General features: G+C 38.7%; 1 protein-coding gene across 1 annotated transcript in view; it reads right to left on the minus strand.

Annotated features, from left to right (window-relative positions):
- Positions 1-27,189, minus strand: part of APBB1IP (amyloid beta precursor protein binding family B member 1 interacting protein) — a 97,490-nt gene that overhangs the window by 41,546 nt on the left and 28,755 nt on the right. Inside the window, exons 2-7 of the mRNA XM_040451171.1 lie at positions 17,385-17,456; positions 15,156-15,243; positions 11,033-11,325; positions 9,624-9,701; positions 3,246-3,405; positions 1,957-2,078 (exon numbers count right to left, since the gene is read on the minus strand). Of these exons, the coding sequence (XP_040307105.1) occupies positions 1,957-2,078; positions 3,246-3,405; positions 9,624-9,701; positions 11,033-11,325; positions 15,156-15,243; positions 17,385-17,456 (813 nt within the window). The remainder of the gene's footprint in view (positions 1-1,956; positions 2,079-3,245; positions 3,406-9,623; positions 9,702-11,032; positions 11,326-15,155; positions 15,244-17,384; positions 17,457-27,189) is intronic.

A 27,189-nucleotide genomic window follows, 5' to 3' on the forward strand; every position in this document is an offset into this window, starting at 1 on the left:
TTAATATTTTTTCCATAGCTTATTGTCAGAACACACTGAATAGTACATCTAATATGCAAAATATGTGTTAATTGACTGTTTATGTTATTGGTAAGGCTTCCCAGTCAATAGCAGGCTATCAGTAATTAAGTTTTTGGGGAGTGAAAAGTTATACACAGATTTTCAACTGCATAGGGGGTCGGTGCCCCTAACGTCCCTCCCACACTGTGTTGTTCAAGCATCAACCATACTTTTATTGTTCAATATTTGTCAAAGACAATAGTATTTAATTGCTTTCTTGTCAGTGCACCACCACAAAACCTAGAGAAGACTCTAGAAAAAAGCACAGTACGGGGAAAGAGCATTTTCTCACAAGAAAGCTGCTCTAGTATCCTGCTATTTCTGCCTCTAGTGACATGGGACTTAGTTTTTTTAACCTGTAAAATATAAAGGTGTCTGGATGTCCCCAATGATCTTGTCTGTGTTTAATGTTCGTTGACTTTCCAAAAAAGCCTTAATGACCCTCATGCAATTACAGTCAGCTGGAGGCCACAGTGGGAAAAGGCCTGTATTTCTGTGACATCCTTGTACACATGACTTGAAGGAAGCTTTTTCAAATATGGAGAACAATGCTTTAAAAAAAAATTTTGTTTTTGAGAGAGAGAGAGAGAGAGAGAGAGAGAGAGAGAGAGAGAGCACGAGTGCATGGGAGTATGAGAGACTCTTAAGCAGGATCCACACTGAGCACGGAGCCCAGCGCAGGGCTCGATATCATGACCTGAGCCGAAATCAAGAGTCGGACGCTTAACTGACTGAGCGACCCAGGCTCCCCGGAGAATAATGCTTTTTATTACGTAGACTGTTTATACAATTAAATCACAATAAATGGTACATTTTCCAGGTGCCCTCTTTAGTAATCCCAGCATCAGTAAGCACCAAGTATTAGCAACAACAAAAAAGAGTGTTTAAAACATGAAGCATTCATGACCCTTAGTGCATCAAGGTATATTGAATTAATGTAGCCAAATTGAAGTAAGGACAGAAGAAGAGGATTAATAAACAGACAGATATGCTTTGGATGCTGGATCTAAAAAAACAAAATGGTTTCTATTCTTTCTGAATCCTTTAAGGGCCTATTATAGTTTACATATGACCTAAGAGTTGAGTTTGTGTATTTTTATTAAGTGAAAAATTTTTTGGGGTGCCTGGGTGGCTCAGTCAGTTAGGCATCTGACTTCAGCTCAAGTCATGATCTCACGGTTCATGAGTTCGAGCTCCACGTCGGGCTTTGTGCTGACAGCTTGGGAACCTGGAGTCTGCCTCTGATTCTGTCTCCCTCTCTCTCTGCCCCTCCCCCACTCATGCTCTGTCTCTCTGCCTCTCAAAAATAAAGAAACGTAACAAAAAAAATTTTTTTTAAGTTTTTTAATGTTTATTTATTTTTAAGAAAGGGGGGTGAGGGGAAGAGAGAGAGGGAGACAGGATCTAAGAGGCCTCTGTGCTGACAGCAGAGAGTCTAATGTGGGGTTCGAACTCATGAACCATGAGATCATGACCTGAGTGGAAGTCAGATGCTCAACTGACTGAGCCACACAGGCATTCCTTTATTTTTTTTCAATGTTTACTTATTTTTGAGGTAGAGATAGAGACAGAGACAGAGAAAGAGAGAGAGAGAGAGAAAAGGGGAGGGAGGGAGGGAGACACAGAATCCAAAGCAGGCTCCAGGCTCTGACTTGTCAGCACAGAGCCTGATGGAGGGCTCGAACCCATAAACTGTTGAGATCATAACCTGAGCCGACGTCCGGCACTTAACTGACTGAGCCACCCAGGTGCCCCTGGATTGTGTGTGTGTGTTTTTTTAAAGGAATATATTTGCAATATTTTGTGAGACAATGAATGATGCTTGCTAGTACACAGGTGACATTAAAAAAAGTCCTCCATATTTTATATGGTTTAACTATATACAAGTTATCTTACCTGGGGGTTTTTAAATACAGCGTATTTTTCCTCTTTCTCCAAAAACAGCACTTTATTTTCTGTGTCTCTTGTCCAGTCTGATAAGACTTCAACAACATTTTCATGGTCTTCAAAAATCCTTTCTGATGAAACAAGAAAAAGCATTCTTTCCAACCCAAGACATTAGGGTTTCCAACAGAGAATTAAGCTAGTATTGAGTTAAATACAATGCTTCATTCTTCTCATCGGTTTTTAGAAATTCCTAATTCTTCCATGATGTCACATTGTAACACCCCTATTATGTTTCTTCTTCAGTGTCAGGTCTTCAACTTATTTTCCACAAAAAAACATGGCAGACGACCATACAATATCATGATAATGGCCAGCCACTGCACTTTTTTCTTATCTGCATTTTTACTTTTTACTTTAAACAGTCTCAGATGGAGGTAAACATCTTATCCATAAGGAGGACCATGAAGCAATAATTGGCTAAACAACTCTGAAGGAGGCTATGAGACATGTGATATGTTCTCTGAAACATCACCTCTAAGACACTAAAAACTACATATGCATATCTGAACCAAACCTAAACATACAGGAAGGCTTTCATTTCTCTATTTGACTCAGAGAGTTGCAAAATACCTCAAGAGATTCTTTCAGTGTACACCATTTCATTCATTAAAAAAAAAAAAGAAATTCACTGAAAGCTTTGAAGGCAGGCAATTCTGTATTCCACCAAGCTCTCCTGAGAGAGACAACTATTCTGAGTGATTTTAACAATGAGAAGTAACAAGAGTATTTCTTTAATTGCTTTTTCACTTTTTTTTTTTTTACTCCAATTCTACCAACTGTCCTTTGCTCTTTGGAGCTGAGCCTCTTCAACCAAAGTGTGAGTGGGGACGGTGGAAGGGGAAATGAACATTGATGTATGGCAGAGTTACACTATAGTGTAAAGATGCAAACTCTAAAGAGACATTAGCTGACAGATACCCAGGCCCTCCCACAATATGTTCAACTTACTAAACATGCAGTAAGAGGTCTCATCCTATCACTTTCTCTTTCTTATGGAACCACTACAGCTGCGGCAATAATAGTGTTTACATTCCCCAAGGTCTGGCTACTTGTTACAATCTGAGGCTCTTCACCACAAAGGAATGAAGAGGCAAGCACTGAATCTGCCATAAGGGGAGTGATTTATGGGAAATCTTGATAGTCTTGAACCAAATTCTTCTTAATAAGAAACCAAAACCCATAATAAAGCAAACCCACAGGTTTTTGGAGCACAGTCTAACACTGGGGATAGGACTTACCAATTTGAAGTTCTGGGTATATTTCATAAAGACACCAGTCTACACTGCAGTCACAATGGGTTTTGTCAAAAAGGTTGTCTAGAACATCCCGGGCTGATTGCCGCTCATCCACCATCAACGATTTAGTGCTGTTATCATTCATGTGCACCTTGACAACAAGCTGAGGATAAAGCCACAGGGCAGCTAGTAAATTTCAGCAACTGGAGAAGGCCATGAAGATTAAGGTTTCAAAGTTGTTATTATTTCTGTGAATTTAAGTAAGAAGGTCTCCTGCAAAGTCACTCAATATGAACTCACTCATATGCTTAGTACTGCTTAAGGTGCAAAAAATACGGAGATGGAAAAACCTATTCACAAACCAAAAATAAAAACCCACAAGCCAACACAACAAAACAAACAAAAAAAACCCAAACTGAAAAAAACGCATAATAAACAAAGTCCTTGCCCAGCCTTCAGAGACCCTGCATTCTGGTGAAGCAGACAGAAAACAAACAGGATCAAAGAAGTGCTGACTTCCTGCTCTCCTGATATCTTTCTATAGTTGTTGAGGTTCATCCAGGAGCCCAGAAGCATTTCTTGTTTGAAAGCATATCTATAATAAATTCTTCTCTTTTGCTTAGCTGGAGTTGAGTCCTATTTCATGCAACCCAAGAGTTCTGAGATACAGAAAAGATCAAGTTGGTTAAACTACAATTCTTTTGAAGGTCAAGAGTACATAGCGACACAATACCACTGAGGGGCCTTACGGGAGGGTTACAGACTGTGTCATAGCTGAGTATCTTTGAGATTTGAGGTGGATTAAGCAAAATGAATTATGGAGGCATGAAGGCAAATTAATGATCAAATTTACTTTTCATTCCATTTTTTAAAAAAATTCTACTGCACTGAGTTCACAGTGAAATTGGTAGTTATCCCATTCCAAATCTGGAGGGTTTGGTGGGAGCAGAATTTACTCATCTTCAAATAAGGACATAGGATTTCACTGATTTTTCCCAGGCAACTTGTCAAAGTTATAAAATATTCCGACCACCCCCCCACCCACCCCAGAGAGACCATGATTCTGATTTAATACAAGAGAATTCATTCATGAAGTAATTATGGTGGTGCTATATAGCCAGTCTTCAAAAGGAACAGCGGAAATGTGCCCACTGAGCCCCAATTTACTACACACATATGTTTGGGGAAGATTTCCTACAACTCCTGGAAAGCCCTGTGTTCTTATTTTAGTCTTTACCAAGATCACTGATCCTACCTAATTACATGGGAATTAGCATTAGTGAGAGTCAATCAAGTTGGAGTCTATCTCTGATTGCCATGCCGGAAGCAGATGTTGTTACCTTTTCCTTTCCAGACAACACTGCCCTGACTGACCATCAGCCTGAGGTGTCTGCAACTATACACATTATACAGAGAATTCTGTATAATAAGAATTATGCAGAGAATTCCTGGAAACATCCCTAACCAGAACTGCCTGGTACCACTCTTGCTTACTTACATTTCTATTCTAACTTGAAAAGAGAAGTGTGAAACAGATAAAGACAAGTTCTGCCTATTCTGTTTGTCTAGGGTCGGTACTGGTTATTCACAGATGAGACTTACCACTATTAAAAAAGTGAAGGACTGGAGAAATGTTACATTTGGTAACATTTCTCCCTCCCCAAAAGTTTGGGTTGGGTTCTGAGCCCCTGAGAAACTGCCTCTCCTGTCCTACTTCCACCTAATCTGATCTCCAAAACGTTCTATACAGAACAGGATGAAGAGCGCAATCTTGTGGATTGTTATGCAGAGTTACTGACAGAAACCCAGGGTATGGGTGGAGATAGAAATCTGGGTGAGGGGCCTGAAGGAACCACAAGTTAGCATATGCCTTCTTTTCTCAACAGTTGCACACTGAGAGTGAAAACATAAGACATCAGGGCAGCAAAAGTGTGTATCCTCTCCACAGGATCATTCAAATTAGACCTTTAGTCCAGGTTTGTCTGCAGAATACTTTTTCTCCCTTGAAAACCTATAAAACCTGTAGCCCAGGAACCTCTTGTTGGAAGGTTGCTTTTTTCCTGTATGTTTGTCTTTTGATGTATTGAAAACGATAGGTCCAAGTGCCACAAAGTCAAAGATACATTCATCTGATCTGAGGCATGAAGCATGGAGGGTTGTACAGAAACACAAAATCCTCAAATAGCGGGCTTTATTATGATTTATTTTCTGTGGAAGGCCTACCCACTGCTCTCTACTGAAAATTATTAGTATTTTTTTGTAAATATTTGTTAAGGTTATTTCTTTATTTTTGAGAGAGAGAGTGTGAGAGAGAATGCATACAAGCGAGGGAGGGGCAGAGAGAAAGGGAGAGAGAGAAATCTGTTAGTGCAGAGCCCAGCGTGGGGCTTGAACTCACGAATCTTGAGATCATGATCTGAGCCAAAATCAAGAGTCAAATGCTTAACTGATGGAGCCACCCAGGTACCCCTCTGCTGAGAATTACTGATGTGGAGTAGCTACATGTCCTAAGAAAACACGGCCAACGTTAGAATTTAGAAGACTTAATCTCCACGATGGAAAAAATAATGATGTTTGACCACATTTCATTTTTGCTTAGGTATTCTTGAGAAAAGAAAACATATGTTTGTGTTTTGTTTTGTTTTTAGATAGAGGGAAAAAAACTGAATCACATAATTTCACAGTGATGAAACTTTGTTTTTTTATTTTTTTTTGACAGAAGTTGCAAACTAAATTTAATCCATATGTAGTTATGAATGTCTACAATTACAGAACTTGGAAAATAAAGAAAAAAAACAAGAGAAGGCTGGCAACTTTTAGCAGGAAGAAATTGTATTTACTATTCTTCACAGCTTCTGTCACATTTACAAGCTGAAGAGTAGCTACACTAACACGTAATATTGCTAGATCCCAGTTATGTGACTGAGCAAGAAGAGCGCTTTTCATATCTATACTGTTGGATGCAGGAGAGAATGATTCAAGAATGAAAAAAACCTCCCCTTTCTAATCTGTTACAGTAAGAACTTCATGATTTCTATCATTTCTTCTTTTTCTTTTGCAAGTTGTTAAATAAAAAAATATCCTAGAATCATATACATGATCCTATACATCATATACAAAGAAAATGATATACATTTTCTTTGATTCCATGATAAAATTGACACATGGAATTGCCCTCCTGTGTCACCGAGCTTTAAAGCAAATGAACAAACCCATGAAGTTAGTGAGTGAGTCTGATCCCATTTCCAGTTCCAAAAGCTTTGTAACATAAGCTGTATGTACATCATTTGCGATCCAAAATGATGTCAACACCCTACAGAGTACTTGAGTACTTGAGTACTACAGAGTACTTCAGACTCCATTTCTATGTTGCAGACTATGTAGGAGTACATCTCAGTCATGTTAGTAATGTACAAGTGTGTCTCTGTTATTTTCTTTTTTTCTTTCTTTCTTTCTATATATATTTTAATTTTTGTCTCTGTTATTTTCTTAATGTTCTGTGCTCACAGGCTTCTGTTTTAAGGACCGTATCTGGAGTGTCTGAAATCAGACCAAACGTACAACTCAAACGTACACAGAGTGGCTTTGTTTGACATCTTCGTTGAATCAAGACAGGTTGTGCATTGTGTTTACTGTTACAATTCACCTCACCTAAATTATGGTTGAAGTTCTCTGGCTTTCTGATACGCTGCAGGAAACAGCTGCTATCTCCTCCCAGTCTCTTAACCTCTAGTTGAAGCAAATCGACTGAGCAGGCTAGCTGTCCTACCTTTTTATCTAACAATCGACTTCTCTTTTCACTTCCCCTCTGAAAATACAGCCAATGTGGCCCCCCTTTCACAAACAGTCTGGTGTTTTAAAATAGTTTGAGTAATTGTGAATTTTCTTTGTACTCATTTCCTTCTGTGTTTTTACCCTACAGATAAAGTTAGTGACCCACTGTGGCCCACGTTTATGTACAGGGAGCCACTGTGCCAATGTGGGCTGTAGAACAGGCCACCCTGCTTGTCATCCTTTCCAGTTTCCATGAAGTATCCAGGATGATCTCTGAAAACCAGATATTATCCCTGGTTAAAAACCCTCAAATGGCTTCCCAATGCACTTATACATTCCAGACTCTTCCTTGGGTCTGTGAGGCTATGTGGCCTGGCCTGCCTCTCTGACCTCAACTCCTCCTCAACTTTCCCTCCTACTCAATGGCTCTCTGAACAATGGCCACCCAGCTTGCCCAGGACACTCTCCAACTGTATGCAGGGGGAGCTGGCCTCTTTTTGCTGCCCAGGTCTTTGCTTAAGTGGTGTCTCCTCAGAGAGGCCTCCCCCATCACTAGGTCCACTTCGGAGTGGCTCAGGTACTCTCCATCACTTCCTTCTGCTTTACTTTCCTCCTAACACTTACTCCCCCTCTAGAATTTAACTCTACACAGGAAGAGACATGGCCTGAACAGGAGTATATCTGTAAACCCAGCACCGTTCTATGGGATGCAGATGTGTCAGTGAAGAAAACACAAAAATCCCTGGAGGAACTTCTGTGGGGATGAGGAGGAGATGTAGGCAATAAATAGAAGTAGATAGTATGCTGGATGGTGATGAGCACAGAAGAGAAAAAGAAAGTGGGAAGGGGTGGGGGTAGTGGTGATGTGTGAGTGCAATGTCAGATCAGAAGGCCTCACTGAGAAGGTGACCAGACCTAGGAGAGGAACAGAGAAAACCCACCAGTATCTGGGGAAGAGCTTATGAGGTAGGACACTGTAAAGTGCAAAGGTCCTGAGGCCAGAGCATTCCTGGAGTGTCTGAAGACCAATGGTGAGACCAGGTAGCAAGAATGGGGTAAGTGGTGGGGGAAAGAGGGCAGCCAGACCATCTAGGGGCTTTCAACTGCTGTGAGGATTGGGCTTTTTTGTGTGAGATGGGGCACCATGGGAGGCTTTAGCATGGGAGGGGCAAGAAGACAGGATGGGAACTGGAGCACATGAGAAGCTGGTCTCAGAAACATGGCAGCTCATCAACAGTTATAGGAAAGACTATGGACTCTATGTCACAGGTGCAGGCAGGCAGGAAGATAAATGTGTCAGGAGCTTATGGAACCTTCCTTCTGAGTCCTGCTATTTTCTCAGTGCAACAGGGAGCAACATCATTAGCTGAGAGAATGTGGATGTGTAAGGTATTGGAAGTTTTAAAGGAGAGAACAGGTAGAAATCGTTTCCTAGGTTAGTGGGAGAGTGCCTGCACTGTTGGGAAGCCTAGGCACTGGTGAGGGGCAGACTGAGTAGGAGGAGAGTTGGATTTAGCCAGGACTTAATGAGATGAGTACAAGGGGGCAGAAGGGCAAGGCAGCTGAGGATGTAGGATTCCAATAGGTGACACAGAATTTAATCACATGTAGAGAACTGGGAAGAATAATGGTAAAGAGTTTCATGCATGTTTAGAATGAATGGAGCCAGACTGATCTGGGAAGACTTTCACACATGAACCTTGAATGTCTGGACCCAGGGATAGTCAAGGACTATTTACTGAATATTATTCAGCATGTATTGAACACTTTCATCCAAGGAACCCTGATAGGTACTGCAGGAATATAAGGTCTTATGCTCTGTGAAAAGAACAATTTACCCAGCTAGAAGTAAGAAGTTCTTAAGTGGTCTCAGACATGGCATATGCTTCAGGAAGTGAAATAAGATTGTTTCATCTTTCTCCTAAGTTACCAAATCAACTATCATTAACACTTAGCTGTTATTAGGTATGCACTTCTACTGAGGTTAAATACACGTGTTTCTATGATAATGTAATATATGCGTTCCTGGAAAGCCTACAGTCTGCAGAAAACACACAAAGAAACTGCAGGCTTATTGGGAGAATAGGATTAGACAGATCACTCAAAATATATGCAACTTTGAACCCAGAGCACTAGTCAAAACATTTGAGATCTCAGGAAATAACCAGGACATCTAGGGCGGGCAGCAGGGCTGGAGGTTGCCTCAGGGGTGATGAAAAATGTACAAAAGCAACTGGCGAAATGCTGACTAAGGGAAGGCCAATGGAAGTGGAGCTCTGACCCAGTTAAGTGGGCCCAGAAGGTGGCACCACTTGCTATTACATGACAGCTGAGCAGAACAAGAGGGTGCCTCCAGGGGAGGGAGCCCTGGGGGTGGAAACTTGGAAACTTCCACATTTATATTAAATAGATCCCTATTTATCAATCACAAATGAGCTAACTGATGTCACAGAAAGAATAACTATGTAATCATCTGTCCTAAAATTAAAAAAAAAATTATACCTATTTGGAAAACACCACTAGAAATTTTAGTTTTTTTTTTTTTTCCCCATTAAGCATAAATGTCATTAACTTAACTGCCCCATGCAAAAGTGATTCATAGTTTACCTTCTTGACCTTGGCTTCCTTCAGTTTTTCCAATGCTAGCTTAATTTTATCAGCCTTGGCTAGGGCTGCTTCTTCTTCCTGTAAAACAGCAAGACATTCAACACCATCCACTAGAGAACAGCAGTGAGAAAGTACCTGGGCGATGGCTAATGTCTTAGTTACTTTATGTTGACAAAAGGCTGTGTTAGGAGGCACCGAATTTCACATTTGATTTTCAGAATTTAAATAACCATAACAAAAATGTTCAACCCAAAGAGGTAGAATGCAGTCACTCTTTGTATCTTAGAAATAGTAACTTCAAAGATAAAATGAGGACTCTAAAAGAGCTTTACATATTTAGTCCACAGAAATCTCTGAGTGGCTCAAAACTGGAGTCTAACCTGAGGAATCTACAGGTGGATCTCAAGGGATTTGAGTACTCTCTGAGATTATATACATTTTTCTGGATCAGCATACATTTTCTGGGAGTCTTAGTTTTTATTTGATTCCTAAAGGGGTCCTTAGTTTTCTAAAAGTTAAGACTCATACTCAAACCTAAACTTATAATTCACCAAAAAAACACTGACAAACACATGTGAGCAGGCAGAAAAGAGAGTAAAATATTTTATGAGCCTGAAGCCCTTTATTTTTATTTTTTTTATTTTAGAGAGAGAGATAGAGCACATGAGTAGGGAAGAGGGGCAGAGAGAGAGAGAGAGAGGGAAGAGAGAGGGAGGGAGAAAGAGAGAGAGAGAGAGAGAGAGGAAAGAGAGAATCTCAAGCAGACTCCACACTCAGTGCAGAGCCCAATGTGTGGGCTCAATGTGGGTCTTAATTCTATAACGCTGGGATAATGACCTCAGCTGAAATTAAGAGTTGGATGCTCAACTGACTAAGCGACCAAGGTGCTCCTAAGGCCCTTTGATTTTTGTAAGTAAATGTTTCACCCTCACTCCACCCAACTACGACATTACAAATAGTTCATAGATATATTTGCTCTATTGAACAGGGTAGCCAAATTCAACAAAATTCCATTTAGGTCAATTCAGAAGTATGTGAGGAATGCTTTCAATTCTTTACATACTGGGCAAGCACCAGAGACAGAGACATGATATAAAATTGGTTGCACTGTTCATGCCAAGTTAATAAAACATTACCCTAAAAGGTTGAGTACTATCAGGGAGTGTCGCATACAAATATAAACTTAAGCTGAGCTATAATAATTCTTGAATATGTCCCCAATATGTTCTTTATACACACCAATGTGTCTTCTTATGGAGGACTCTGGCTTTGCAACAAACGTACTCAGTATCCTTGTTTAAGTATCTCAGAAATTAGGTAATTATGAATGTAACTGTCATTTTGAAGAAAGTCAAAGACCATGGGTAGCAGAAGTCAAGAGTCCTGCCATCCCTGTCCCACACACTTACCTGAGAGAGAGGTTCAGGAGGTGGTGGCGGCAGTGGAAGGTCTAACATGGGATCAGCCGGCGGAGGTGGTAAATCATCCTCATACTGGCTAACACTAGTTACAGCAACATTTGCTCCGTAACCAAGAGCGGCTGCACCGCTGAAATCTGGTATGTTCAGGGGTGTTGGATGATTCTGATTCTGAGAGGGCTCTTTCTGTGCCTGGATTGTCCTCTGCTCAGCCTCACTTATGTCTGCTACCAGATCTGCCATGAGAGCATCTAAATCTTGGTCTTCCAGCGCATTTAAGGACTCTGATAGGAAAAACCACCACGTTAATGATCAAAGTAACAATTTCTACCTGGGAAAACAGAAAGAAGGCCATTTTTTAAAGAATTTTCATTTTTTAAATTAAATATTTATGTTTTAATTTACATCCAAGTTAGTTAGCATATAGTGCGACAATGATTTCAGGAGTAGATTCCTTAATGCCCCTTACCCATTTAGCCCATCCCCCCATCCCACAATCCCTCCAGCAGCCCTCTGTTTGTTCTCTGTATTTAAGAGTCTCTTAGGTTTTGTCCCCCTCCCCGTTTTATATTATTTTTGCTTCCCTTCCCTTATGTTCACCTGTTTTGTATCTTAAAGTCCTCATATGAGTGAAGTCATATGATATTTGTCTTTCCTCCAACTGACTAATTGCACTCTGCATAATGCACTCTAGTTCCATTCATGCAGTTACAAATGGCAAGATTTCATTCTTTTTGATTGCTGAGTAATACTTCATTGTGTGTGTGTGTGTGTGTGTGTGTGTGTGTGTGTGTATGTGTGTGTGTGTGTATACACATCAAGAAGGTCATTTTTAAGAGTGATATTTGGGTACGGGTTGTCAGGGGCAGGGGTGTGGGAAACAGGGAGAGGCTGGCGAAAGAGTAAAACTTTTAGTTATAAAGATGAATAAGGTCTCAGGAACCAATGTATAACATGGTGACCATAGTTGATAATACTGTTATTTAACTGTAATTTGCTGAGAGAGTAGAATTTAAATATTCTCAACAACAACATGTGAGGTGATGGATGTGTTCATTTTTTTTAATGTTTATTCATTTTTGAGAGAGGCAGAGTATGGGGGGGAGGGGCAAAGAAGCAGGCTCAAGGCTCTGAGCTGGCAGCACAGAGCCCAATGTGGGGCTCAAACTCACAAACTGCAAGATCATGACCTGAGCCAAAGTCAGAGGCTTAACAGACTGAGCCATCCAGGCGCCCCTATTGATGTGTTAATAACTCTATGGAGGAAATTCTTTTACGTGCATACATATATCGAGTCACTTACAGCTGTACACTTTAAATGTATTACAATTTTGTCAATTATACCTCAACAAAGCTGAATTTCTCCTCCACCCCCCACCCCCCATAAAAGGAGAAAAACTTATTTTCTACCCTCACAGATTAGCTACAAAGTCAGATCCAAGCACATAATTAGTTGCCTAAATAGGAATTCTTGTATATTCTGGTGCAAGAGCTGAGAGTTTTAGAAAAGTAGGGGAGGGGAGATGTTGGAAACAGATGGAAGGGGAGTTTTCCCCAGGCCTTAGGAGAGCAGACAGAGTACCGATGATAAATCTATTTGGAAGAAAGTAGGTCCCAATCAACCGGGGTTTAGTATGCTTTGAGACTTGTGGTAAGGATAGAACTTCTGTAGGCACACCATCCAACTACGGAAACTCTCACATTCAAAGAAAGAGTGATTAATGATTATCAGCAGGAAATAAAGCACTAAGGAGGTTGAGAAGTAAAAAATAATTTTAAAGAACTGGGTTAAGTGGTAAATACTTCATAAGCCGGTGAGCTGAGAGTTAACTTTTAAAAAAGCACGGACACGGATTTTCAGAGTGAGGGTGAGGAAGGACAGTTCTCACTGGAATTTCTTCCATGTGTGATCGGTGATTGGACATGTGATCCTGAAAGCTGACAGACTGTGGGGCCTATGGGGGAGCGGTGTCAGTGAGCATTGTTAGAGGAGTGCTTTGGTGAGCAGGCATTCACTGGATGGCAAATGTAATGAACACAGGATGGGCAGTATGGAAGGGATTCATGAGGAAGAAGAGTCACCTGCTACGTGCAGGATGAAGTGGAATGAGGAAATGCAGCTTACTCAGCAACGACCATGAAGCTCTGTGAAATAATTTATTGCCAAACACCATCATAGTAAATACCAAGTAGCATATTATACTCATGCTGATAGTTCTAGTGTATAGCACTTGGACTCAAGTAAATGTGTAAAAAGGATTTATTTTCTTCTAAGCCGTTTTTGCATATAACTTCTTCATAAAATTGAATCAATTTAAAAATTTTCAAAGAAAATATATGTAGAACAAATGAAGCATATTCATAATTTCCTAATGTCAGCAATTATGTTGTGACTGTTGCCATATGAGCAAATTATTTTAATCCTTTATAAAAATTTTAGGGACAGAGTTCCCATAACAGTTCTCATGTTAACAATTTCTAAAGAAAATCATAACCTTAACTATATCAATACAGAAGTGAGCAATACAGAATTGAATGGGTTCTGTTCGGAAGTCTTTAACTCTCTGAATGACTTTGGGCAAATATTTTTAACTTATTTTAGCAACATTTTCAACGTTTATTTATTTTTGGGACAGAGAGAGACAGAGCATGAATGGGGGAGGGGCAGAGAGAGAGGGAGACACAGAATCGGAAACAGGCTCCAGGCTCTGAGCCATCAGCCCAGAGCCCGACGCGGGACTCGAACTCCCGGACCGCGAGATCGTGACCTGGCTGAAGTTGGACGCCCAACCGACTGCGCCACCCAGGCGCCCCTATTTTAGCAACATTTTAAGTGAAGACAGTAAAAAGCCTATTTCTTTTCTAATTACCAACACATTTAATTTTCAGTACACATAAGTAGTTTTTAATGGTTCTGTCCTCTACCCAAATTGTGCCTCATGGATATGTCTTATCTTCTAGTCTTAATGACATGAGTTTCTCGTGACTATACTTAAACAATACTATATTATTGTGGGGATTCTTTGTTTCTGTCGTTTTCAGTAATTTTTGGATACTAGGTACTGAGTGTTTCGAAAGCAGTAGTTGAGTCGTCTATAACTGCAGTATTGATTAATTCTTCTAATTGAACTGATTAAAGCACTCAGCCATGGTGAGTGTGATTAGGCAAAACCCGCACTGTTCATATGTGCAAGTATATGTTATTTATTAATGTCAGACAGTTTACCAAGGTGTATGGCTTCTTTTGAAATGTCATGAATGTTACCATCACTCAATCTTATGATGGAAATAACTGCCAGGAATAGTTAAGTTTATATGGCAAACATAAAAGAAGGTAGGAAAACAAGTCAGAAGAAATGTATTATAATTTGTCCAGGTATAGGCATTGGCACCTAAAGGTTTATAAAAAAATTACTAAAAATAACAGAAACAAAGAAACTCAGTGACAGAAAAAAACTTGGAATTCTGGATTTCTGTAACTGGGCTTCTCTATTTGTTTTTCACTTTTTTGGTGGGTACTGCACGTCTTTGGAAAATCTTTTTCAAGAGTTGCAGTGAATTCTCACTGGAAGCAATTACTACAAGATTCATTGTAGTTTGAAAAAGCACATGGGCTAAAGATTGTCTTCGTAGTAAATAAGAAGACAGATTTTTGTTAATAAAATAATGTGATGATTTCAGGGAAGATAAAAAATAGAGCAAATACATATTAATTATATATCAATTAAAATATATTTTGAAGCACCCATACATATATTATCAATCATTCTGAAATGAATAGTTCATTATTATCTTTGAAGGGACATTTCCTTATTAATATTTTTTTATTCTATTATAGCTTCTTACTCTTGGGGCTTAGTACTAGGAAGAAACTCCCTTTACTTAAAAAAAATAGCTTTGATACTCTACATAAATGCAGGACAGTATTCCCTTTCATTGTAGGCAAAAATATCTTTTTGGCCCCCCAATTTAATCCAAACACCATAAAACACAAGCCGAAATCCAGGAGTTTAAAATGTCCAGGTTCCTTACATTTTTGTTTTCAAATCATAGTTCTGTACAGATGTTAGTCATTGTTATGATTTCAAATTACTTAAGAAATTATTTTGCTTACCATTTAAATCCTTAAAACCCACACTGTAGTTGAATTCAGCTCTGGGTGGTTTGGGGTCAGGAGGAGGAAGAGTGTCAACTCCTAAACTCTGTGAAAATAGATCCCCGTCCTCAAAGTTATTTACCACATTAACATGTCTGCAGTATATTTTAATCATTAAGACAAAACCATTTATTGTTTACACATTTTCTTTCTAAATATGTTCTTTAAAAACTGTATTCTTACATGAAAAATGCTTTATGTGATTTTTTACCCCTACAGAAAATGACTACATCAAAATGGTTCTACAAGGTATACCTTGAAACAGCAGGTCAACATAGAATGATGAGCATGAGATAGTTAATTTTCAGGAATAACAGATAAATCTCCTGTAATGGTGCATTTGTGACACATATCGTGTGTAATTCTTGTAAGGACTTAAGTAATGACATCAAAGAAAAGGAATGTCTAGTCACTTGGAAGATCAAAGTTGTTTCAGGATGAATCTGCCAGTACATAATAAAATATTATGCTTTTTCTTTTTTTTAAACTGTTTTTATTTATTTTTGAGAGAGAGAGAGAAAGAGAGAGAGAGCGAGCGAGCGCTGGGGAGGGGCAGAGAGAGGGAGACACAGAACCCTGAAGTAGGCTCCAGGCTCTGAGCTGTCAGCACAGAGCCTGATGCAGGGTTTGAACTCGTGAACCTCTAGACCATGACCTGGGCTGAAGTTGCACACAATCCACTGAGCCATCCAGGCGCCCCTATGCTTTTTCTTATCTAATAAAACTCTTATTAAAAAGAAATTAAGACAGAATTAAGTTATCAATTTTGTAAATAAAAGCTTTGGATTGAAAAGGTGACTTCCTCCATGATTTGAAAGCTATATTACACATACAATCTAAATTTCCAAAAATGTTTTTATGTCTATAGTTTGAGAGGTGATTTCCCCCATCCTGCAACATGAACATGTTCATGATAGTAAGTGCATCCTTTGATGTTAATTGGATTTGGTAAATAATATCCTTGTTCATGTCTTAGATGTCTGAAGGAAATGAATCATTATACATTTGAGAATAAAACAATGGAATATCCTCAATTATAAGTAGAAACAAAAAAAGACCATTAATTAAGAAGTTAAAAAAATTAACCCAAGCAAGTTAGTATTAAGGATAAAGTGTAAGGAAAAGTGACTGCAGCCCCAGAATTCATTCTGAAAAACAGAATAAGCAAAACTGTGGAGAAGAGAGAAGTTGATTGATTAAACAATGGGGCAAATACCAGAACAAAGGAAAGTACAAAAAATTTCATCAATGAGCTCCTTCACCATGACTAAGAAGTCTAACATCACAATTAGGGTAGCTGATTAATCTTTGCTCCGGACATAATTACCATGCTATTCAAAGAAATCAGAAGTAGTTCTCTAACAAAATATTAATACATACATGTGTGATAAAACAGGCTTCCAGTTAGAGAGAAGGAAAAAAAGAAAGGTAATTGATTTCCAGAAGGAGTTCCCTTTATCCTAGGAAAGTCACTCAAAGCCCAAAATGAAATAAAGAATGTAGCATGTTCTCTACGTGTCTGGTGTGGCCTGTGAATGATTTTAGGTGGTATACAAAAACGCAATGAAAATTTAAATTATTGGGTATCTCCTTTGGATGTTTGAGAAGAAATCAAGTTAGAACATCTACTTGAGACAGAGTTTAATTTTAAAAACCAATTAATGACAAACATTAAGAAAATAATAGGACAGTGGGTTGCAGCATGACAAAAATTATGAAAGTGATATGTGAATGACTAAAGATTGAGAACATTGCTCTGTACTCACTAACCTTAAAAATCATATGCTTCAGTGTGTATTTCATCAGATGTTGTATAATGGTGACTTTCTAATTCTTCATTCCTTTTCAATGTTTAATTGGAACTTTACTATATTTTTTATTTTTTTTAATGTTTATTTATTTTTGAGACAGAGGGAGACAGAGCGTGAGTGGGGGAGGGGCACAGAGAGAGGGAGACACAGAATCCGAAACAGGCTCCAGGCTTCGAGCCGTCAGCACAGAGCCCAACGCGGGACTCGAACCCACAGACCGCGAGATCATGACCCAAGCCGAAGTCAGCCGCTCAAGCGACTGAGCCTCCCAGGCACCCCCAGTTGTTCTTTTTTTAAAGATAGCTCTCTCATCATATTAAAATCAAATACTGTAAACCCATCTTTTACTAATTTCAAGTTAAAAAGAGGATCTTACCTGGGTCAGGAGATCCATCTCTCCCAGCAAATTGCTGAACATTTGGTCTATATCTTCATTTGACTCACCCATCTGAAAAACAGAAAAAAAAATGCAGATATAAGCAATCTAATAAAAGCCTGGTCCCTGGATAATTGTCTCATCTCTTTATTTCCCCAAGAGCTGTATCCATGGACAAGTCAAAAAGAGAAGGCTATGGAGAGAAAGGTTCCTTTCAGCCCGAAATTCCATCCCTGACCTCTCTCCAATCTGCTTGGTCCAAGACTCAACCAAGCCCTCGGCACTTCGTCAGAGCGACAATTAGACTCTATTTTCTCAGACTAAACTAGTCTCCATGGGTCCAAGTGGACAAAGTGGGTAGCTAAAAAATCGGGATGGCCAGGAAGGGCAAGGAAGGGGACTTCAGTTAAAACAAGAGATGGCCACAAGACCATGGAACTAGCACATTCCTAAGTAGCAGACACACCTGAAAGAATCAAGTGTACATGCATGTAGGCAGGGAGGCATATATTTGAATCCAAGGAAGCCATTCAGTAAATGCTTGGGGTCAGACCACACAAGGTAAGGAGGTGTGGGTCTGTGTGTAAAAGTCTGAGTCAGGGAGGATGCAAACACAGCATCAGTGAACAGAGATGGGATAACAAAGAGGGAAGATCTCATTTTAGGTAGGTTGTTGGGCTGTATTTATCACAGTCTGAGAGGGAAAGACTGCTGCAGGCAGGTCCTGCCTCTGGTTGGGGAGGGGAGCAATACTAGGATCCACTCACAGGTGGTTTCAATCCCTCCCAGTTGCTTCCAAAACATTTGAACCACACCCTCCCTTCTTTAAATTACCTATAACATGGAGAAAAGAAAGTATGTCAACAAAGTACTCACACACTGTCCTCTCAAACAATTCATCTGGTATTCAAAATCTTGTGATGGATGATTCATTTATTACTTTAATTTTTAAATGTTTGTTTATTTTTCAGAGAGAGAGAGACAGAGAGGGAGACACAGAATCCAAAGCAGGCTTCAGGCTCTGAGCTGTCAGCACAGAGCCCGATGCAGGGCTCAAACCCACAAACCAGAAGACCATGACCCAAGCCAAAGTTGGATGCTTAACTGAGTGAGCCACTGAGGCACCCCATTTATTTAATAAGAGGAAATTAGCAGGATAAACAACAAAATTCCAGAAATACCCATGTGAATTTATTTTCATCAGGATATTATGCAGTACAATGTGACAAAATAAAAAAATCCTTCAGATGAATTATTATTAACAGGGAAAGTTAGGAGTGTTAAGAGTATCGTGGTGAACATTTCATAACATATATAATTGTCAAATCACTATCTAGTATACCTGACACCGATATGCAAACTATATTTTTATTTTAAAAAGAGTGTTAGCATTAATACATTTTAAATCTTTCATAAGAGAAAAGTAATCCACTCAGAGTAGAAAAAATAAATTTATTTGCTGATCTGAAAAGTGCCTTCCAGTGTTACAAAAAAACTCATAGAAAACAAAGATGATATTAATAAAAAGAACACTGCCATTAATGATTTCTCTTAAATCATTAAATTTGGAAAAACACTAAAATGATGAAGATAAAGTTTTGGAAACAAATGTGACAATGATGAATCAGAAAAACCTATTGAGCCCAAAGACCTTAGTTTCTCAGCCTGTAGACACCACCCATACATAGCGGGCTAAGGACATGCCAGAGTGAATCACACACCTAAGATGGAAATAACTCAAAACAACAGCATTCTCATGACCTTTGCTGAAACTCTTCCTGTGTTCATCTGGTAAAAATCTTTCCCCCTGCCCTTTCATTCCTTTTTCCTAGAGTCTGTTGGTATTGGATTATTAAAAGGAGTCAACCTCAAAATCAGGCTGTAAATCTGCTATTGAATGAATCACAGTTTAAAAGAGTTTGTAACCTTGGTGAAAATAATGAGACATTTGAGTTAAGGGCCTTTTTAACATAAATTTGGACTGGAGAGGCTGGGTGGCTCAGTCAGTTAAGCACTGGACTCTTGGTTTCAGCTCAGGTTATGATCTCACAATTTGTGAGTTTGCACCCTGCAATGGGCTCTGCACTGACAGGTATGGTGCCTGCCTGGGATTCTCTCTCTCCCTACTCTCTGCTGGTCTCTCTCAAAATAAATGAACTTAAAAACATAAAGAAAACATAAACTTGGATTAATCTGCAAGTTCAACCATCTTACATATTTACCCTCCCTACAAGAAAACCTTATTTTTGGCATAGAAAGAATAAGAGTTACAGGGATATATACGTATGTATATAGTGTATATACATACGCACACATCTAAGCACATGAAAAAATAGGGCTGCGTCTATCTGGATCTGTGGTATCCTCCAAAGGTCAAAATCAAGATTAAAAAGACAGCCAAAGAGAGAAAGAGAACACCCAGCCCTGATAGCTCAGAATGTTATTTGGGTCAGCAGTCCAAAAGAGCAGGGGTGGAGCAGCCTTACTGAGGCAATGGATTGCAAAACAAGCAATGTGCACATCATGATTGGGTGGAATTAACATTTTTTTGTGAGTATGTAATTTTTGAGTTCCTTTTGGGTCTGGGGAAGAATGACAAACTGTTGATTAAGAAAAACTGGAATAATACTTTACCAAATAGATTTGTTTTGATTTTTTTTTCATGGAAGGAAGGGAGTAGCTAGAAGAGGGGTGGGTCATTGAGGTTGTACACTCAGACTGAAATTCTACGTTAGAGAATCCCTGAATGACAACAGAATTTCCCATAGTGCTCAGCATTTCCTTAAGGCTCAAATTTCTAAGCTTCAGTTTTTATCCTCAAGTAGTTTCTCTTCTCCATGTATACAAATTTTTTTAAATGTTTATTTTTGTGAGACAGAGAGAGAGAGAGGCACAGAGAGAGGGAGACAGAGAATCTGAAGCAGGTTTTGCACTGTCAGTGGGCTTGAACCCATGAACTGTGAGATCATGACCTGAGCCAAAGTTGGACACTCAACCGATTGAGCTACCCAGGTGTCCCTGTTCTCCATGTATATAAATCTCATAGATAACATACAAATACACATATTTGAAAATCTATCCACACAATGGATTAACAATTCCAGCCATAATTTTGGGCCTAGATCAGGACAGATCTTACTTTATCTGTCAGAGTAGTTTGCCTCAAAATAGCCCATCCAGTATCTTACGGGCACTTCTATCATTATTGCCCTTCTGGTGCATTCTCAACCACATGCCCTAACTTGGCTAATAGTCATTATTCACTTATTAGTCCGATTTAGAAACCTTGGCCTAGTCCTTGACTCCTCCCATTCTTCCATCTAATAGTTAATAATAAAAAAAAAAAAAAAAAAAAGAAAGAAAAAAAATCCTGTTGGTTTTTTCCTGTAGAGCCCTCTCCTTTCCTTCATCCTCACTATCAAGCCATGGTTCAGCCCCTCATCAGCTCATCCCACCTCCAGCTTCCTAGATCTCCTGCTCAAGTCTCACTACTATCACTGCAAATTGGATGAATCTGAAATGCAGATTTGAGTGTGTCACTCTTTTGCTTAAAACCATGCCATGGTGATCATGATGAAGTAAGTGCAAAGAGTTCAGGTCTCAGCCTATCTTTCAAAGTCCTTCATAGCAGCCCTTGACATTGTCTGAAGAGGCTTTAAAAATTCTCTTTGCCTTTGTATATGCTTCCCTATCCATGTATCCTTCATAAAATCCTAATTATTCAAAATCCAGCTCTCATGTCAACACTTCAATGGTATCTTCATAGCCAGCTGGTAACCATATTTGTAAATCCTGGCCCCAACAACAACCTTGATAAGGTATTTCACCTTCTTAGGTTTGTTTCCTTGTCTGTAAAATAAAAGGAATAACATGTGATTCATAGGATTGTTGACATTTTGCAAGATACTATATGGTTCTTGGCATAAGCACTCAGTAATAGCATTTACCATAGTGAATTATGCTTTTTTTTTTTTTAAAAAAAATGTTTTATTTATTTATTTTGAGAGAGAGACCGAGTGAGTAGGGGAAGTGCAGAAAGAGAGGGAGAGACAGAATCCCAAGCAGGCCCCATACCCAGTATGGAGCCAGAAAAGAGATTCAGTCCCATGTGAGATCACAACCTGAACTGATATCAAGAGTTGGATGTTTAACCGACTGAGCCACCCAGGCTTCCCAAATCATGTGTTTTTGTTACTGTGTTTGAACCTGTTTCCAGACTGGGAGCTGTTATTAAGTAAGGATCAGAGCTCATTCATCTTTGTGTTTAAAAATGTTTTGGGGGCACCTGGATGGGCCAGTTGGTTAAATCTCCAACTCGATTTCCGATCAGGTCATGATTCTTCATAGTTCATGAGATCGAGTCCTGAGTCGGGCTCCACACGCTAACAGTGTGGAGCCTGCTTGGGATTCTCTCTCTCCCTCGCTCTCTGCCCCTTCCCCACTCGTGTGTGTGTGTGTGTGTGTGTGTGTGTGTGTGTGTGTATGTGTGTGTGCGTGCACACACTTCTCTCTGTCTCTCAAAATGAACAAATAAACTTAAATGCTTTGTTGAAAGCCTAGAGAGAATAACCTCCCAGCCTAGTGGGAAGAAGTGAGCTAAGGCTGAGGTCTCAGACCACACAGAAAACTCTATTAATCCAGCTTCTATGCCCAGACGTGGATCCTGCTGCATTGCACTCAGACATGCGACATTCCAGGGCTGGACAGTCCTTGGGAGGTCACTAAGTCCCAGGATTCCTTTAACTATCAAGACATTTAAACAGAAAGTCTGCTTCTAAAGCTGCTGTCACAGCTGTAGGATTGTGGAACCTCACTCACTAGAGCAACAGTTCACTTTTTTTAGTGCTAAATGAATGAAAACTGAAATTTATACCAATAAACTCTATTGGTAAACACAAAGGTTTCATTGGGGCTTATATATACTTAGGCCTCAATCAGTTTTCATGCTCACAATTTTTGCTGCTTTGAGAAAAATCTAATAGCTATCAGGCAATTTGGGTGACATTATCAATGGCATTCTTTCTTATCTAATTAAATTTGAAGTCAGTTAATGTTTCAAGCAGTAGGTTAATTAACCAGTATTTAATAAAAAACAAGTTATGTCTTCTATCTTAATTATTTATGTATTCACATTATATATCTAATTAATTTTAACCATATAAACATAGATTTATACCATAATTCTGAATGAAAATGTAACAGCTTAATTATATAGTAATATATCAGGTTATCTCTTAGCACTTTAACATATAATTAATATATATGTGTTTTGCTATTTACATATAATTATCTGCTTCTGGATTGCACTGGGTTTCAAAATAGAGAATAAATAATGTGTATGTGTGTATTTGATGATGCTATATTTTTTATTTTTCATGTATTTAAATGTGAATTTGCTAATCTGTAAAATAAAAATGAACACACATGAACATGTTTAAGTACTCCCCTCATATATGTTATACTCTCTTGCTGTGAAATGAGTTTTGAGCATAATAGTATTAAAGGGGTTATTTGATATATTTAAAACTAAAAGATTTACTCATTACATATACAATTTTGAATATTAAACAAAATTGATAATAATACATTTACAAGCATTTTTCATAAAATTGTACCTTTCACAAAAAGTAGTTTAAAAAAAAAGCCTTAAAAAGGTCTTTAAAAAAGTGCTCCTAACAACTTCTGTATAAAATCAAAAGGTTAAGATTTTTTTCCTTGTGATTATCAGTTCTTGGCTTTACAGAAATGATGTACGCGGTGGCAGTCAGCATCAGTGAAGAACCTTGTGTTATACACAGTTTTTATAAGGTGCTTTTGTCAAATGCCTGCTTTCTTGTAAGCACCAGATCAAGGTATAAATTTGTAGACGGGTCTAATTTGAATGCTTACAAAGCTCACCTTTTCAGCTATGCTCTTAGCTACGTCTAATCTTTACATGAATTTAGATACTGGTACCAAACACAGAATGAAAGAATATCTTTTCGTAAAATTAAAATAATAAAATAACTAGGGATGAATAAAAAATTACTTTCCAATCATTAAAACGAATCAATTAAGTTCAGACAAGTTAGAATTGGTCTCCAAAATTCCACCAGAACAGATGCTTTCTCTCTCTGTTCTGTGCATGGCTGTGGGTTGAGAGAGAGACGAATCTCCCTGTTCCTTCACCTGCATGATGATCATAACTATTCACACACAATTACGTGTTCTCCCTCTGTGCCACAAATTGTTCTTGTGCTTTACATGTACTGACTGATTAGATTCATCCTCACAACCACCCCGATAGGACACTTTTATTTTCCCTATTTTATAGATGAGGAAACTAAGGCTCCTAGAGGTTAGTAACTTGCCTGAGGTTACACCATTCAAGTCAGTCAAGAAGCATTTATTGACCCCAGACACTGTTAACAAACATCTGGAAGAGTTTTCCACAACAGTATTTCTCTTCGTCTATGTGTCAAGGATTAAATATCCAGACTTTATCTACTTACTGTATGTCTTCTTATTTTGAAGACAGTTAAAAATGTTTGCATCTTTGCATTGAGGTTGTAATTTTTTAACTTTACATGTTATCTTGGGTTTCTTTGTGCAGGTAAGCAATGCTTTGAGTCTACAGCTAGATTACCAGAGCCTAAATATAACTAGAATTAATAAGAAAAAAGAGTTGAAAAATTAGAGGCTCTCTGTCCATATGAATTGGCTTTGGTATTTTTTTTATTGTTTTTTAAAAAAAATTTAATGTTTATTTATTTATTTGAGAGAGAGAGAGACAGAATGTGAGCAGGGGAGGGGCAGAGAGAGAGAAGCAGACACAGAATCCTAAGCAGGCTCCAGGCTCTGAGCTGTCAGCACAGACCCCAACACGGGGCTCGAACTCACAAACCATGAGATCAGCGACCTGAGATGAAGCTGGACACCCAACCAACTGACCCACCCAGGCGTCCCTGGTATTTTTATTACTTTTAAATTAAAAAAAAATAGCAGGCCATGTTCCTTTTTTTTCCAAGTGAAAAAATCAGCCTACACAATTACCGATATCAAAAAAGAGAAAATTAAAAAAAAAATTCTGTTAATTACAGGGATCACACTTAGTATGGAATAAGGAGTGTAGAATCCAGAAGATCCCAAATGCTGGTGGGAACTATGACGTGACTAGTGTACAGTATGATTGGAAAATAATTGACAATATTGAATTTTACCTGATTCCTTCAGTGTAGTTTTTTTGCAAAATGCAATGAAAGCACTTATCAAGAGGAAGTGGTTCACGGAACAACACAGCACATGGTTAAAGGTTCTTGCAGTGTTTGGGGGAGGGGGGAAGCTGAAGCTTCTGTGTAACATAAAACAGGAAACAGAAGCATCTCTAAATTACACATAATATCAAATAACACTCAACAAACATCTAAGATGAAGAAATCTCTTGTCAACTTAATAGGCTTTATACAGTACACCTGAATAAGTGAAAATTTTAAGGAATAAGCTAACAGTTACTAAGTTAATAGGATAATCACTATGATCACATGAACAATACAAACCAAACACAACGATCATTCACAAAGGAAATTCTTGTGCATGTTGGGGATATGCATATATATGGTAATGCAAAAGGAACAGTCAAGACAATAGGATTCTTTGGTAAGCAATACTGTGATGGCAAGAGTTCAGTGGAAAAAACATCTGGAAATGAAAAAGGAAACATGAAATGATGTGATTTATTTCAATAATTTAAGAACCACTATGGAGGTGCTTTGAAAAACCTTAGAATTTGTCACAGTATACACACACATACACAGAACATGAGATGGGCTACCATATTTTTTTAAAGTATGATTTTTAAATGTATTTATTTCCAAATTGCTTTGCTTTTGAGTGAATGCAGGGTGGAGAAGGGCAGGGTGCTGCATTATGCTAAGTTAAGTTCCAGGGTAGGTGAAAAGTGAGATGGCTGTAAAAACCCAAAAATATTCAATAGGATAAGAAGTAAACAGCATGTGACAAGGGAAACAAACTCGTATGAACTCAATATTTTCACTTCCATCTGTCCAGATGGCTTTTCTGTATCTTGGGGAGACAAATTGTAGACTATTTTTTACTTGGATATACATAGGCTGAAAGGGGAATTTTAAAATCTCGAGATTTTTCTCAAGTTGTCTTTTAATCCTATTTTGAGTATCCATATAAGGAATGGGGATCTGCTTTTGTATTTGGGATCCACTGTGAAATCAAACTAAAGTAACAACATAATTTAGGTTTTTTTAAGAGACAAAAATAGAAAATATTCACTAATTTGTAGATAAAAACAATGGATATTAATTTTCATACAGAAAACTCCTGTGAATATTTCTCTATATTCACCATCTCCTACTCATCTGGATTTTCTCCTAAATCTATCCCGCCATGGCTGAATGTTTGTGTCCCTCCAAAATTTATATGTTGAAATCTAATCCCCAATGTGATGGTGTTTGGAGGTGGGGACTTTGGGAGGTAATTAGGTCGTGAGGGTGGAGTCCTCATGTTGGGATTAGCACCCTTGTAAGAAAAGACACAAGAAAGCTTGTTTCCCCTCTCTGCTTTTTGCCATGTGAGGATACCAGAAGATGGCCATCTGCAAACCAGGAAGAGGGCTCTCCTCAGATACCAGGTCTGCTGTTGCCTTGATCTTGGACTACCTGGGTCCAGAATTATGAGAAATAAATGTTTGTTGTTTAACCCACCTAGTTGCTGGTATTTTTGTTACAGCAGCCCAAACTGACAAAGACATATCCCAACAAGGACTTTCATGTTGCTAAATCCAACGGTTAACTCTTAGCATCTTAAACAGTATTTATCATCATTCATTGATCACTCTCTCTTAGAAATATTCTTTTCATTTGGCTTTCATAAAAGCTTTCCTTCCTGCTTTGCCTACTAACAGAGGACGACTGACTTGAAGCTAATAAAGCTTAAGCTTCAGGGCTCCTCATTTGTAAGTCCCTTGTAAGACTGTATTTCTCTTCCAGCACCCCAGCAGCATGGAACACAGTTATGGTGGGAGATCATCCTTGTCATGGTTCCAGGGCTTAGAATGGGGCCAATGGGTGCCAGCACTACCTCCAGTTCACTTGGACTCCAGCAAAAGCTGGATCCTTAGTAGATCTCATGGACTATGGACCCCATCGGTTCCGAGGAGAAGATGTGATGGAGACATTGTTCTGCTCTGCTCCTTGCATGGGGTCACCTTTACTGAGGCTTCCTGGCCACCTTATATTATCTCCAGGACTAGCCTAGCAGTTGGGAGGTAGCAAGGACTGATGGCTGTATGGTCCTGGCTGAGCTGGACCAGCTGCTTCCTAGGCCACTGGGAGCCATGGGGTGCCATGCCGTATCTAGTGACAGCAAATACCTCAATTCTCTGAGGTCTTTCTCCTGAGTAAGACACAGTGTCAGAGTAAGAAACCACAGAGGAAGTTACAGATGAGGCCTTACCACAGAGAGCTATGAGACCAAGATATACTTTTTCTAAACTATCAAAAATAAAATTAATTTTGTGCAACCATGCTGGAGGAAAGACTAAATTGTCTATTACCTCTACAGAAAATTATATTTCAGATTCATACTCATACAGACAGGTGATCAAAAAACATGCTGGTAAAAATGTATCAGGCAGATAATTAGTAATAATAAAAATAAGTGTTGCTTTTTGGATTTTGTTATGTTTGTGGTATGTGTTTTTAAAAAATTGGTAATTTGTTGAGATTTCCTATCTCTAAATAAATATTTTCTTGTTAATTTTTTATTCATAATTTTGTATTCTGTTTTCTAAAGA

The sequence above is a fragment of the Herpailurus yagouaroundi genome, unplaced genomic scaffold, assembly GCF_014898765.1.
Source record: "Herpailurus yagouaroundi ecotype Mexico unplaced genomic scaffold, PumYag 203, whole genome shotgun sequence".
NCBI lineage: Eukaryota > Metazoa > Chordata > Mammalia > Carnivora > Felidae > Herpailurus > Herpailurus yagouaroundi.